The 16,581-nt window shown below is 42.2% G+C and overlaps 1 protein-coding gene across 4 annotated transcripts in view; it reads right to left on the minus strand.

Annotated features, from left to right (window-relative positions):
• TNIP3 (TNFAIP3 interacting protein 3) overlaps nt 1-16,581 on the minus strand; it is a 125,382-nt gene that overhangs the window by 22,532 nt on the left and 86,269 nt on the right. For all 4 annotated transcript variants that reach the window (XM_039541890.1, XM_039541892.1, XM_039541891.1 and 1 more), the window contains exons 4-10: nt 15,981-16,067; nt 13,990-14,070; nt 11,280-11,345; nt 9,844-9,975; nt 8,228-8,356; nt 4,099-4,218; nt 561-686 (exon numbers count right to left, since the gene is read on the minus strand). In XM_039541890.1, the coding sequence (XP_039397824.1) occupies nt 561-686; nt 4,099-4,218; nt 8,228-8,356; nt 9,844-9,975; nt 11,280-11,345; nt 13,990-14,070; nt 15,981-16,067 (741 nt within the window). The remainder of the gene's footprint in view (nt 1-560; nt 687-4,098; nt 4,219-8,227; nt 8,357-9,843; nt 9,976-11,279; nt 11,346-13,989; nt 14,071-15,980; nt 16,068-16,581) is intronic.

Below are 16,581 nucleotides of genomic sequence, written 5' to 3' on the forward strand. Positions count from 1 at the left end.
GATTGTGAAAGCTCAATATTTTGTACGTGCCATGATTTCATTTCAGCTTCTCCCATCTCAGAACATTGACATCACACTGGAGATAAAAAAAGATTTCCCAACCAATGGAACGACTCCGTTCAGACTGCTCAATTAATCTGAACTAGGACAAATTCTGCTCTGGAGTAACACCACCGTCTCAGACAGTTACAGGTCACTGTAACAGAGCAGGACTTGGCGCCACACATTTTTTATTTCCAGGTTTGGGGATGAGGCTGTGTTTCTTATATCAAGTGCATGCCAACAAAACAAATAAAAAGGGAAAGACAAAAGAACTGTGGTTTAAGAGATATTGAACAGCCTTTTTAATAGACACTCCATCTACTTAATTTAGAAGAAGTCTCTAATCATTTCTCATCTCTTTACAACATTTCTTCAGAATGATTTCATCCCACGTGGTGACCTCAAATAAAATCCAATGTCAATTAAAGGAAGTCAAAAAATCTTGGGCTGTATGGTAAGTGAGAAAATAAAAATAAAATGCACATGTGCTGGCAATGGCAACTTTCTTTAAATCATACCTGAGAATTTAGCTTGCTCAGTTCAGACTGTGATCTTTCATTAAGTTTTTGCAGTGCTTCTTTCTCTTCATTAAGTCTTTCTCGGTCAGATCTCTCCTTTTTAAAGTCTTCTTCATATATCTGTACCTGAAATTATTAACATTATTTATTAAATGTATTGTGGTAGTGCTACAGTGATCCAAGATTTCCATTACTCTTTTTTTGTTTTTTAAACACATTCCAAACATGTACAGAATTCATCCTAAGAGGGAATTCTCACTGGAATTCTACAACCATGATCATTTCCTGTGTCATTTTTACAAATTAACCGACAAGCAACTGCTAATTTACAGAGCACTTTTTAGACTGATCCCTTCTATTATACATCTACTTTCAACATTTTTTCCTAAGCTTTTCCTAGCTTTAGTCTGTTTATCTGCATGTGATCCCACTCACAAATAATTCACAATCTCAGTATTTGTGGAATATTGCTATATTTGAATGGCTTGCTTGGGGACTGCCTTAGATGTGATTAGCACTAAGATTCCAAATATTAAGGGCGTGGATTCTTCAAGATGATCCAAATGCTGGTTTAAGATACAAATATTTTACATTTTCCCCATTTTCCAACCAGCTCTAATGATTAGCATCTTCAGCGTCCACTGCTGGATCTGCTGGTTCTTACCTTGCAGGTGGTATTCAGGACCTTGCAAGGGGTAGTCCCTGAAATGCTAACATGAGGATATATAAAACTGAGCTTATCACTCAAACAGAATGACGAGCCAGAGGTAAGCTGGGACCTATGAAGCATCTCAATGATCCCTTACCTGATGCACCATGAATTAAAAATGTTTTTGCTATTAACCGGTCAGCATTTTTATATATGCAGCACCTACGTCACAAGTTAATATTACTGCTGTTTCTCTAGTTCAGTGAAGAAATGCCATCAACTGAACCCGAGAAAATGAAACAAGATAACTTGTAAATCACTATCTACATTACTTATATATAGCTGGCAACATCGGCAATGCTCTTTAGACACTTCTGCCAGTACATGTAGGCCTATCGGTTCTCTTCCTGCATAAAGCTATGCATAAAAGGCCTTTTCAGAGTGTCAGCTCCACCACATTGTCCCCTCAAGGAGGCATGCCCAGTGTCAGCTTGTAACACCTTGGGAGCGGGCACAGTCAATAGTTCCTGCAGAGAGTCATGTCCTATATGTTTCAGCACATCTACGAACAACCATCACCCCTCCACAGCACCAGCTGTATAGCAATCCGTCCTGTCACGCTCACCCTAACAGCCAGGTAACCACATGATCTGTTAAAACTCTGGGAGAGCAGATTGTGCTACAGTTCACCGTGGAGTGACTTATGATACCCCTTTGCATTATAAGTTCTGATGCCCTGAAGAAGAGGGGGGGTGTTACATAGACTGTGTATCCCCCGCCCCCCTGCTTCTCCCTTTTCCTTTGCCCCTCCCCTCTTGTTGTTTAGAGTGTAGCCCTTCTGTCCCAGCCAGCGATGGGCCAAAGATGGCTAAGCAATGGAGATATGCGATCATATAGATGTCAATCCCCTATTCTCCTCCACACAAGTCTTCTGTTCCCCTTCATGTTGTGTAAGGTCCAGAATGACTATAATGATGTCTACAACTGGAAACATATATTAATAAAACTGACCGGCTACATTTCAATTCCCCAGGAGGATTTTGAGAAATGGTGTACGCTATTATATTGTCTAGCAGAATGAGATAACTCATTACAGCACAATGAAGTACAAGATTCTGCTCCCCAGCATGTGGCATACATTATATTAGAGAGTCGAGTCTGGCTCAACTGGTCAAACGTGACAGAAACAAGTATTTTATCCCATGTATCTTCTGATCATGTCTATTCGTGTTTCAATAACTTTGCCTAATGCTGTACAGGATGACAGACCTAAAACTTAAAAATATAGCTACTTTTCAGGTGAGTTTAAACTGACTTGTTCCTAGATAGAGAGAAAACAAACCAAAGCAAATCATATCCACGCCTCAAAATAATGATTGTAATACTGATAACCTCCAGCTTCTCTGACAACAGTTTTCCACAAGTTGAGGACTTCAATAGCTCAGACATAGGTCAGGGGTTTGTTACAGGAGTGGGTGGGTGAGAGTCTGTGGCCTGCATTGTGCAGGAGGTCAGACTAGAAGATCATAATGATCCCTTCTGACCTTAAAGTCTATGAGTCTATGAGTTTTCTCTGCAGCCAGTTTGCAGGTTGTGATTTGTGTCTACCTGTGCTACATCATTCTTCTGAGAGCCTGGAACAGGATTCTTATATAATTCAATACAGTGCCAGCTCACAAGAATGCAGGAGATCAATATCAGACTAACCAATAACTCTTGAAATATATAATTCATTATAGTAAAATTTAGCCCTGTACAGATAGCTAGCACAATGCCTATGACTTTCTTATATCCCACATAAGCCCTATGTGATGTTTTAAGTCAGGGATCGGCAACCTCTGGCATGCGGCTCACCAGGGTAAGCACCCTGGTGGGCCCGGTCAGTTTTTTTACCTGCCGCATCTCCCACTGGCCACGGTTCACTGTCCCAAGCCAATGGGGGCTGCGGGAAGCGGTGCGGGGTCAGGGATGTGCTGGCTGCAGCTTCCCGCCACTCCCATTGGCCCGGGGCAGCAAACCGCGGCCAGTAGGAGCCGCGATTGGCCGAACCTGCCGACGCAGCATGTAAACTGGCCCAGCCCACCAGGGTGCTTACCCTGGCGAGCCGTGTGCCAGAGGCTGCCGACCACTGTTTTAAGTGATGCTGTGAGGGATTGCAGATCTCAAACCTGGGCCTGCAGGTCCCCAAGCAGTGTCCAGACAGCAGCCACTAACTGACAGCTCTCCAGAACTAGCAGGGATGGGGGCTAACAGGACTCTGGACCACAAGAGGCTCTGCCCATGAAGCTCCTGATTGGAGCAGATGTCCAGCTCCAGCAATTGGCCCAGACACATGACTTAAGCCAGAAGGACCATAGAAAGTTGTCTGAGCAACTGAGAAAACTCCTGATCTGCTGCTGAACTGAACCCTAACTCTTGACTCTGGTATGACCCTGGCATTGTTCCCTGACTCTAGTCTGATCCTTGATACTATGCTCTGATTTTGGCTTCAGCTTGACCCTTCGCACAGCTCTCTGACTATGACTCCAGTCGTGACCCTCAGTGTGACTCCGGATACTGATTCTGGCATGATCCAAACCCCAGCTCTGGCTCTGGCTTTGGTTTCTGGCTTCTGACCCCGGTTCTGACCACGAGGTCTAACTGCCCACTTCCCCGTCCCCACAGGGTCATAGACCTTGTGCTGGTCCTCAGGACTGAATTGCATCCTATGACAATGCATACCACTGTGATAACAGGATCTTAGAAGCATCATTTTATCTGGACTAAAGCCAGACTGCTTCCTCCTTTCAAAATCAGGATAACAAGTTAACCAGAACACAGTTTTTAGGAGAAAGGGGGGAAAATAGTACAGTGTTAAACTCAGTCAGCCTGACTTCCAGGCATTCTCACCTGCTGTCTGAGAACTTCCAGTTGGGTCCTCATCTCTTCATGGTTGCAGTTCCTGTCAGACTTATCCAAATGAGGCACAAAAACGGACAGGTGTTGCTTTTGCAGTGCATCCAGAAGGGCCTGCAACAACAGGGATTCACCACATCAAATGAATTTCTTTTTAATCATTACAATGTTGGCATCTCTGACTGAATAGATTCAAGCAAGTCATGACTTGCTATTGACTGCATTTATAATTGTCACAGAGTTCATATGGTATATAAACTGTGCGACTAATATTTAATTACCCAAATTTTCAGAGTGACCATATTCCGGCTTCTAGGTTTGGGACACTATCATTCCAGGAGACTCAGTGCTTAGATTGCATACATAAGTAGCATTTGCACTTGCAAATCGAGCCATTGCAGGTCCATCCAATTTACATTTACCAATGCCTTTGCCTGTGAAAAATCAGAGTTTTGGAAAGCCCAGAAAAACTTCTAGGAAAAAAATGTAGGTTCCTAAAGATGGGTTCCCAAAACTAAAGATTTTTTTAAAAAACATTTAGCCATTATCTAGCAAATAATGGCTACAGCAGGGACTGAACCAAAGACCTTTAAGCACTGAAAGTGCACATTTCTAGTGCATGAGTTCAAAATCCTTCAGCTCTAGGCATGCAGGAGGTTGCATAGTCCATATGGCCAGCCACTAGAGGGAGTCATGATTACACATACTACACCATTGTATTACTGTTGCTCTGCTTTTCAGTCCAACCCTGCTATGATACTTTGCATTACTTTCCCTTACATTATTTTTTTGAGATTACTGTATTCCAGTTATTCATGGGTTTGGAATCATCTTAAAACTATTGCTTCTCCTCACTCTCTAGACTATAACCTATCACCAGGTAACAAATGTCACATTCCTTTATTATTCTGACATAGCCATTTGATGTCGTCCCAACTCAACTTCTGTCAAGGAGACCATGGCTGTCTCAACATTATGCATTTTTAAAAGATATAATTCCTGGTAATTGTTTCAGACTCCTCTCCTTGTCTGAACTGTTTAGAGTTACCATCAAACAGCCAACTATTAAAAGGCTCCCAAGGAGTTCATAGAGGAACCACTCCCTGATGTGGATGTCACTGAATTTTCTCAGAATGCCCAGTAGAGTCCATCTGAAGTGACCCCCTGTTGGCCAGCTCCCATACAAGGTCATAAGGGAGGGACGACCGATTTAGAGAGACAGAGGGTGGGCAGAGCAGAAGTTACAAGGAGTTCCAAAAGCATAGATGGCCATAGTAACCTGAAGGTTAATATTATGTGCCTTGTCTTCCATGAAATAGTGACAGTAAAATTATAGTTATAACCTATAGCCTCCCAAGGAGGAAACTGAAAGAGGAGAGAGGATTTTTAATCTAATCCAAAATGCTGAGCTACCTTGAGTACTGTCCCAATAGTTGCGCCATTTGAGAGGCACATATATGTGCAGAGTTGTGTAAATAAGGTTGGATGTACAGATGAGATAGTATAAAAATACATGCAGCTGGTCAACTTGTAGATTCTCTGTATTGTATCAAACTTAGTGGGGCAGCCTGCCCCTCTGAGTTACAGTTATTCTGGACCATTCTATTCTGAAATGATATTTCACTACCGTGTACAAGTAATAAAATTAATGGAGAGCCAAATATCTACAGCAACCCCCACCCCAACCGGAGCAGTATGTCCTAATTCTCTGAAAGTGTATCTTAGTATACACTCCTGTTAAAATAAAATTTAATTACGAGTTGGGGATGGGGTAGAGGGAGGCAGGGAAGAGATTTTGTAAAGCTTAATGGGATCACAACACATTTGAAAGCTAAAACACTCTCCTGGTCTGTTCCCAGTCAAACCTGTTCTTTTACATATGATTGTTAAATATAGCTGCTTGGGATGAATGTGAATGAAATCTGGTTTTATTTCCCCCCCTACCCATGTGGTATACACCTGTGCCTTGTTGACAATATACTTGCACACAGTGGTTCAGGCCCTCTGATTCAAAGATGAGCCTATTTCATTGTTCCTTGATGAGGTATTGTTTCCTCATTTTCTCTGATTTTTTTCACTCCTTTTAAAAATCAGTCACCAAGCTTATAAAGCTTATTTGTCATATCTATTTTAACTCTGCTGACTTTATATACACCTTTAAAAAAAACTTCGATTAGTTTCTTAGGTGGCAACAATTCCAAAATACTTTATGTCACAGATCTGTGCTAGTTCCAGATCATCTCACCACAAACACAGGTGGAAGTAGAGGAGATTAATTGGAAGAACAATGAATTTTCCTAGTATATCAGAATTAGTGACACATCTGTGCTGTAAATAATTTTGTGCTGATCCAGTAGGAGAATTCACAGATTATTCTTTGGCCCTCAACAGTTCTCATTTTTATAGTACCTGGAGAGGAGGAGGGTGGGAGAAATCTACTGTTTATGTATTAAGCTACAGTTTAAGATATGCGGCAACACTACTTCTCAAGCCATCTGGAAGAATTGTTTTTATGCTGTATGCAAAATAAGTCTGTGCTTTTTATCAATGTATTTATTTCTAATTATGAACAGTTGCCAATTCTTGTGATTTTAGAACAAATCTCATGATATTGGATGCTTTTCTTAAAGGCCCAGCTCCTGGAGTCATGTGATGATGTGAGAATCTCAGCTTTCCCCCACCCCCACAAGTTTCTAGACATCATTGTGTGGAGAAAAAGCTGGGAAATGTGAACTAAAAAGGCTTAAAAAACATAAAATGAATAAAAAACATTTATTTTTAAAATCTCATTATTTTGGGGCAGTCGAACTCAATTTTTGAATGCATGGGGCTGGCAATACCGTGGACAACAGTTTCTATGTGCACTAGTGAAATAGTTATAGAAGAACCCAAATACCAAGTAAACCAGAAAGAACAATTCTCTCTTGCACTCAGCGAGTTCTGTATTATAGAGCAACAGGTATCTCACTGGCAGCACAGCTCTTCCCAAATGAGAATATTTTCCTTCCTCCTCCTCAGTCCCAACCACACTACAAGACCCTAGCAAAACAGAACAATATGTTCCAGTAAATTATTTTATGAATAGGCCTTCGGAGCTAAAGTCACACAAAGTTCCTGCGCAAGTCCGGTCAACGCATTTTGGAGACAGCTAGAGAAACCACAAGTTCAGTCGAATTCTTTTACAAGGCAACATGCATTTTCCTTGCTTTGAATTTAGCCTATGCATCATTCAAAGTTACGTCACAGTAATTTTTAAGAGCAGCATATTTCCTCAGGAAGCTTTTGTGGTTTACCAAGAGGTACATTGTTAGAAAACACATCTTGCTTTCTGTGATCTCTTGATTCAACGTTTACTACATTTCCCCCTTTTTAAAAACAGCATTTCACTGGGCTCTGTCTGGTGGAAAGGATTTGGATTCTGAGCTGTAAGGCAAGAGAAGGAAGGTCGTTGGGTGCCAAGAAAAAAAGTCTGTGGTGAAATCTTGTCCCGAAGTAAAAAAGAGCTTTTCCATTGACTTCAATTGGAGCCAGGATTTTACCCTATAAAGCTGAGCAGGGAATGGAGTAATGTTGCAAGGAGAATGGGATTATGTCTGGGGCAACATGGGTTAGGGATCAGAGGAGAGAGTGGAAGGAAGAGACTGCCGATGTCAGATAGAAGAATTTGAGAAATGAACATTGCTGAGGCAAGAGGATGACTAGGAACCCACAAGGGGTTTGAGTTAGGTTGGGAATCTGAAGCACAGAAGAGTGTGCGTGAGAAGCCAAAGCTTCCTCCAAAGTTGGCCTACAGGAAATTTATATTTCCCTTCTTAGTGCAACTGTCTGTAAACAGCAGCTGGCTGTAAGAATGGGCTCAGATAATCCCTCTCCTGTCTCCACTAACCATAACTCCCCACACTAAGGCACACAGATTAGTAGTGATCAGGGTTCCATTGCTATGCACCCACAGCAACATATCAGATGAGTAATATGGGAGGAGAGAAGAACACCCTATTTTCAACATTCAGGGTCTTCCACATTGGCATTATCTGGCAGCAAAAATCCTTGAAATAAATTCAGGTCAAAGATACAAAAAATATTAAACCAATGTTTCCCATCTGATACCTCTCTTTGTCTATACCTTGTTGAGGCGACTTATTTCACATTCATAGTACTCTTTCTTTTTGGTCACTGAAGCTTTTTGTTCCTTCAGGAGCTTGTTCTCTTCCTTCAGTTCATTCAATGCTTCATTTAGAATTTCTTTTTCTTTCTGGAATGTAAAAACATATAGAAATGTTGATAAGGTTCAGATGAAAAAATTTTTTCAAGAATGTTTTCAGACTATCTGGCAGATGTGTTGCACTTTTGTTATCCCAAGGAATTGTGCCAAACTACTGGAAGGAGAAGCAGCAGGAAAAACAATGGGTAGCTGGAGCCTGACGCGATAAAATGTGCTGAGATTGCACTGTGCTGACTACTCACATGATGAGAAAAAAAGACAACATACCAGACCAGATTCTGACCCCTTCATGTACTCGGGTTGCACAAAGGGACCTTGAAGCCAGATATCAAAACAGATGAGGTTGCAGAGAGATTATTACTCCAGTTCTACATTATAATAGTCCAGCACAGGAAGTGTCCACAACTAGGGTTGCCAGGCATTCAGAACGCCAGGTCAAAAAGGGACCCCAGTGGCTCCTGTCAGCACCACTGACTGGGCCATTAAAAGTTCTGTTGGCAGTGCAGTGGGGCTAAGGCAGGCTCCCTGCCTGACCTGGCTCCACACAGCTCCCGGAAGCGACTGGCACATCCCTGCGGCCCCTAGGCACAGGCGAGATCAGGGAAGCTCCATGCACTGGCCCTGCCCCAAGCACCGCCTCTGCAGCTCTCATTGGCTGGGAACCCCTAGTTCTTGTGTTATGAGAAGGAGTAAATTACACTTCCTTATTTACTTTCTCCACACCAGTCATGAACCTCGCCTCATATGGCAGCCATTCCATACCCCTAATCATTTTTGTTGCCCTTTTCTGAACTTTTTCCAATTCCAATATATTTTTTTTGAGATGGTGTGACCACATCTGCATGCAGTATTCAAGATGTGGGCGTACCATGGATTTATATAGCAGCAATATGATATCTCCTGGCTTATTATCCATTCCTTTCTTAATGGTTCCCAACATTCTGTTCGCTTTTTTGACTGCCGCTGCACTTTGAGTGGATGTTTACATAGAACTGTCCACAGTGACTCCAAGATCTCTTTCTTGGTAACAGCCAATTTAGACCCCATCATTTTGTATGTATAGTTGGGATTATGTTCGCCAATGTGCATTACTTTCCATTTATCAACATTGAATTTCATCTGCCATTTTGTTGCCCAGTCACCCAGTTTGGAGAGATTATTTTCAGCATTTTCTTTTATTGAGCATAAAGAAAAATCACCCACTTACAGATCTGTTTGAGAGGGAACAGGTGCACAATTCATATTAGTATGCTTCCACCCCCACGCCCCAAATGCTCTATTCATCAGCCCTCTGTCAACTTCCGGAGTGACACTGCCACAAGGAGTCACTTGCATTTCTAGAGATGGATCTCCGATCTGCCACCTCCTCAGGAGCATACCACCACCAGGCAAGAAACCCAATACTCTATTCTTATCTCACTGGTGTAATTCATCCCACACTGTATCTCTTACTAGAGCCAACCCCATGTAACTCTATGGACACACACAATCAAGCAGGTAAAGTGCAATCCTCCTACCGCTTCCTGAAGCGGTCCATCTCTGGCCAGGGCTTGCAGCCTCTCACATTCTTGCTGATTCTGGTGCCTTTCTTTCTCCAGCTCACTGATACTCCTCTGTGATGCACCCAGTTTCGCTTTCACTTCTGCGAGCTGTAAAATGATCACACAGTCACAGCAGGGGTGATTGAGACAGAGGACACTGAGTGGTGCTGTATGCCCCAGGCTCCTTCAAAACCTTTCAGTACGCAGCTAGACACAGAGAAGGAGCCAGAACCGTTTGTACAAAAATAAGATCCTCCTCCCTCCCCACCTTTTCAGGTCTCTCTCTAATGAAAAATTTTAAGCACTCTGGCCCTGGGCCAGATCCTCAGCTATTATAAATCCAATTAGCTCCAGTGATTTAGCTGCCAATTTACATCAGTTAAGGAGCAGCCTCTCTACAGAGTTCCCATTTTAATGCTCTTTTTTCTTCCCCATCATGGGATCCTTCTGCAAAGATGAGCCTCATAATCCAGCTGGGGGCAAAATAATCGTGCACTGATGGAAACAAGTCATTTGTATTCTCTCTGAGTACAAGCAATTCAGAAAAGAACTGTGTGGTTGCGGGGGGAGGGGGGGGAAATCAACATGTTGTCTTTGGTAGAAAACAAAAATAAATTGGAATTTCTTTTTCCTATAAGGCAGTTAGAGGCAGACACTGATGGAAATTATGATTATTTACTTAAAAGAAGAAACTCCACTCAGGCAGCTGAGTTTGCTAGCCAACTAATTATGGTGTTTTCAAAAGAAACGTCTGTGGCATAAATACCTCAGTATGTGAAAGGAGGGAGGAAGAGACTACCACTTGTTTTTACAAGATTATTACTAAAAGAAAAGTAACAGTATTTATTTAAAATACAAGCACAAGAGCTCCTTATACAGTATAGCCTCTCCTAGGGTAAAATCCACCCAGGTGTTAGGGCTAGTGAGGCTCCCCTACCAGGCATACCAAAAAGGGGATCTCCATGCTGGTCATTCATAAACCAATCTAGAAGGTAGCATAAGGGATGGCACAGGGGCATTTGGATCTGTGGTTGTGCAGATCCAGGGCCTTTGGCACACACTGCACACCTGCAGATTAATTCTCAGGGAAGCATGGCTTAAAGTGGGCAGAGTTTTCATGATCTTATGGAGGACCCTTGTTTTGATGACCACAATGATCCTCACAGGACTTCAAAGACCACTTTGAACCTTAGCTCCAATAACGGATTGCCAGAAAACCCATATGCACGTTACTTGCTACTTTATGTTCAAACTCTCAAATTTTCCTTTACGTGGGAGGTGGGGGTGGACACAGAATGCTAATGTTTTTATGTTATTTTTCAAATTATACCTGTAGTCTAGTTTGTATCTAAGAATGGGGCTGCTGTGACCTGGTGGCACTTTTAGAGCCCAATAGAAACAATCAAACCTACCTTTTTTTCATAGTGTTGTTTCATACTTCTAAATTGTTGATCCCATTGCTTGTTCACCTCCAGCAGCTGCAATTATCAGTCAGTAATTCTCAGTGAGCAACACTTGCCTGAAGTGCATTATTACATCATTTAAACTGACTAATTTTTTAATCCTGAACCTAACAAAGGTGTTCACCATCTCCTCATCATCTATGGACAATTTACATTCAAGGAGAGAAAGTCCAAAGGCTGCCAACCTTTGTGGCATGTCTTTCATTTCTTTGATATTTGCATTCTAGAATACAGTTAAGATGGAGATTTAGGCCTGGTCTACACTGAAGGATATGGGGGGGTCACACCTTCAGCTACATCAGGGGTTCTCAAACATTTGTACTGGTGACCTCTTTCACACAGCAAGCCTCTGAGTGCGACTCCCCTTATACATTTAAAACACTTTTAAATATATTTAACACCATTATAAATGCTGGAGGCAAAGCGGGATTTGGGGTGGAGGTTGACAGCTCGCAACCCTCCCATGTAATAACCTCCCAACCTCCTGAGGGGTCCCAACCCCCAGTTTGAGAACCCCTGAGCTACGTGAATAACGTAGCTGAAGTCGATGTACTTAGATCTACTTACTGTGGTGTCTTCACTGCAGTAAGTCGACAGCTGACGTTCTCCCGTCGACTCTGCCTGCACCTCTCACCCTGGTGGAGTACCAGAGTCGACGGGAGAGCACTTGGCAGTCTATTTATCACATCTAGATGCAATAAATCGACCCCCGCTAGATCGATGGCTGCCCATCGATCCAGCGGGTAATGTAGACAAGCCCATAAACTGAGGTTTTCCCCATCCACAACCAAATAGTTGTGCAAGGAGTGACATTTACATCACTCTGATAAGCAGTGACTCATGTTTAACACAGTAGCAATGCAAATAAACTACCACTCCCAATTTCTTTTTGAAGTTACATACACTTTTTTCCTTGTTTAAAGTTCACTATATCTTGCCAGGTATATGTGATAGGTGTAGTTTTAGATGTTGCAAACCCCGCTTGCCTTACTCATATGAAAGTGCCATTGAGTTCAGCAAGACTATTTCCATATATAAAGTGAACAGGGATTAGGGTGACCAGACGTCCTGATATTTAGGTGTTTGTCCCGCATCCCGACGGATCTTTGGTCGGGACGCAATTTGTCCCGATATTTCGCTCCGCCGGCAGCACTCTGCCTTTTTTTCCCCCACTTCTCTGCCAGCAGCACTCGCCTTTCCCCTTCCCCCTCCCCCAGCAGCACTCAGCTTTTTTTTGCTCTGCCAGCAAACCCCCCCCCCCCATGTGTCCCGATATTTTCTCCCTCTCATCTGGTCGCCCTAACAGGTAGACAGATACTGGGCTAGATGGACCTTTGGTCTGACCCGGTACGGCCTTTCTTATGTTCTTATGTAGGGATTGGCTTTGATCATAATAGGGGCCTACCAAATTCATGGTCCATTTTGGTCAATTTTATGGTCCTAGGATTTTAAAATTTGTAACTTTCATGATTTCAGATATTAAATCTGAAATTTCATAATGTTGTAATTGTAGGGGTCCTGTCCCAAAAGGATCTTAGGGGGGTGTCGCAAGATTATTGTATGGAGGTTGCAGTATTGCCACCCTTATTTCTGCGCTGCTGATGGTGGCAGTGCTGCATTCAGAGCTGGGCAGCCAGAGAGCGGTAGTGCCAGTAGCAACGCAGAAGTAAGGATGGCATGGTATTGGCTTGCCACCCTTACTTCTGTACTGCTGCCTTCAGAGCTGGGCCCTCAGCCAGCAGCTGCCACTCTCCAGCTGTCCAGCTCTGAAGGCAGCAGTGCAGAAGTAAGGGTGGCAATACTGCAACCACCCCTAAAATAACCTTGCAACCCTCTTTTGGATTGGGACTCCCAATTGAGAAACACTGGTCTCCCCTGAGAAGTCTGAATAGTATAGGGTAAAAGTACACAAAAGACCATATTTCAAGGGGGACACCAGATTTCATGGTCCTTGATGTATTTTTCACAGCCATGAATTTTGTAGGGCCCTAATCATACACGTAACTGGCACATAAAAAGTTAGCAGTGAACCAATACAAATGGTTTACACTCCTCAGATATGCCCCCTGGAAGCATCCTGAGATCCAGCACACATGGATCACTGTTTAGGATGGTCACAAAAAGAAACATTCCCAGTTTGCTAGGAGTCAGACACCCAGTAAACAATTTGTTGCTGCTCAACATTACCCCTTGTCATTACTATGAGCATCAATAAAGTTTATACTAACGTCTTATAAATCCCTACTCAGGGTTCAAGAAATCATTAACCTTCAACTTGGCTATGCCACCTTATATCAGCACATTATTAGTGTGTTTTCAGCCCCAATTCTGCAAACATGTATGTTTTTGCTTAACTTTATGTATGTGAAACGTGCCAATGGCTTTAGTCACATGCAGAAAGTTAAGTATACACATAAGTGTTTGAAGGATTGGGACCTTATTTCATGACAAACTGTGAGGCAAGAATATTTTGGTTCCAGAATGTAGGACTAGCATTCCACAAGAAATCATGGCCCTGATTCTGCCATTGACTGAAGAGGAACTGCTAAATAGAGAAGTAAATATTAATCAATGTGAGCAACAGTAACAATTTGAGCCCTATGATTTCCTGCTCTGGGAGACCAAAAATTATATATTTCATAATAGTAAAATCAGCTACCTCTTGTCTCTGTCTTTCCAGTATTCTGATCTGTTGTTCAAGGGTATCTGTTGGTATCTTCTTTTTTGTCAGTAACGTACACTTTCAAAGGAGAGAAAAAACAATATTTAAAATAAATCCTTCTAAATAATACCCCCAAATTCAGTATTATCCTATAGACCACTTATCTACCTTACATGTCTATTATATTAATGTTTTTAAAGCAATTTGAAGAGGGACATTTCTATTTAAAGTGCTATATTTACACCACTGTCCTTTAAATCTCCCTGGCAAGGCAAAAAGGCCTTAAATTGAACAAAAATGTCATTTACACTCACTTTGAGGCTTGCTTACTCTGTGGCGGAAATGAGAATTGTGGCCAACTGAAGTCAATGGAGCTATGCCAATATAAACCAACTGAGATTTTAGCCCATTGTGTATCATATTATGTTACAGGGCAATTCTTTAAAAAAGCAGCTTGCAAAAGCCAACAAAAGTCTAATGATTTTCTTCAGTTTTCTACACTCATATTTTGCTTTTTATTTTAAAGATACAGTGTATTAAAGTATTGTTTGCATGCCTCACAACTAATAAAGGTCCTGTGCTTCAAACACTTACCATTAGGCATGCTAGCAGGCATGAATAGTCCCATTAATTCATGGGCATTAGTACAGTAAGCATTATTCCCAGCAGTAAGTGTTTGCAGGAGTGGGCCCATAATTAGACCGGTAATGGGTTCAAAATATACTTCATAGGTCATTTGTAACCAGTATGGTTTCAGGCAAATCCTCATTTTTATATTATTAGCTCAATAGATCATAATTTCCAAGAAGCTATCACAGGTTCTCGTAACAAACCATGATGCACACTAGCTGCATGTAAAAACAAAATTTTAATTGGAATAAATATACATAACACAGAAAAGCACATTGGCCATGTCAAATGCTTGGTCATTGAAAGTGTTGTTTTTAATTCCTCCCTCACCAAATATCCAGTCAGTAGCCTGGTTTTCAGACCAAAACTGCACTGTCAATTAGAGGTCTGCTAGGACCTAATTTTAAAGCCTGATCTGTAACCGACTAGACCACAGCCAACCTGAACTCAAGTCCAAGCATATCAAGTTGTTTTCATTCCTGACCCAATCCCAACACTTGTAGTAGGACTCTATCAGGTTCCAGTTGGATTGCAAAGGTCTAGCTGCTGGCCCAGATTCCATTTTCTTTACCTTGTTTCCTCTGCGGCGCTGCCAGGACTAATTACCTCCCAATCCTGCTCACCCTTCTGTGACCCAATCCCTTGCTGCTCCTCCCCAACCTGTGTCAGTGCCACTGCCTCATCCCTGGAGCTTGGCCTGGGGGGAGCTTCCCACTCCCCATGCCTGCGATCTCTCTCTGCTGCTTCCTGCCCATGGACTCGACCCACTGGTGGTTGAGTTTCCCACTCCTGCCAGCTGCTGTGGCCCTGCTGCACTGCAGGCGCTGCTGAGCTGGCACAGCTTGTCAGCCCAGGCAAGTGAAGCACAACCTAATACAGAATTCTCAAAAGCTACCAAATACGTTTTGCATATTCTTTTTATTCAGTTGATAAATATATACAGCTTTAAGGACAAATTGTGATTGGTTTTAAATGTCACCGCTCACACTTTCCAGTAGAGAAACACAATGCTAGTAAACTCAAAGAATGCCCTGGTGCGTGTGGCTCAAATCTTGGTATAGCTAACAGTGCCTCAAGAAGCTGCCTTGTTACCATGGCAATTGGCCACGCCCAGGATCAGCTTCTTAAAGAAAAAATATTAAAGACTAAAAAAAGGTTCTAAAAGATCTATAGCATTCCAGTATCACCTTCATACATTAGAACAGAATACATTCATTCTGACAAGACTATTTTACCACAGAAGCCTATGATGATCCAGCCACAAAGTGATTGCTCTAAATGTCTAATTAGTTTGCACATTTCCATTAAACAAACAAACATGCCACTGATACTGCTCCCCATCAGAAATGCTCACTTACCTGTAACTGGTCTGCTGAAGTTTCCGCGCCATTCATGCCTGTCTGTGGCAGTCGAAAGAGGCTTTGGATGTCTGTTTTACTGCAGGTCTTTAAAAGAAGGCAAGCAAATAAAATATGTACTTTAAGCAGGTGGGCTTGTCCAAAGGGGGGGGTGGAAGAAAAAAGTTCTATTAGAACATGTGTCTCAAAAACTTCACAGAAAATGTTCCCAACTAGTTGAGCGTGTGTGGAAGCAACACGGAGTAAGATATAGGTGATGGAACTCTGATTTAAACCTTTTTTGCCTTCTATACGGGGGCTTCCCAGAATGTCTCAAGCATGCTCTCTGTGACTAACGTATGAGACAGGAAAGGGCTTTGTTTAGTGTGGTATGTAAATTGCAATCCCTTCCTTTACTGGTTGATTCTCCCCTGGGTGAGGAACTGGCAAAGATAAGGGAAGGAAAAATAAACTTTCAATAAATAGCTCTAGGGACATGGCTTTCTTTTCCCCAGTACCAGAGATATCTGTTTCCAATTGGAACCAAGCCCTTTGGCTTCCCTGAATATAAACATTTTCTGACGTGACATTAAGATACACTGTATTTCCTTATAAGAGAGAA

Source organism: Mauremys reevesii, linkage group 5 (genome assembly GCF_016161935.1).
Source record: "Mauremys reevesii isolate NIE-2019 linkage group 5, ASM1616193v1, whole genome shotgun sequence".
Lineage (NCBI taxonomy): Eukaryota > Metazoa > Chordata > Testudines > Geoemydidae > Mauremys > Mauremys reevesii.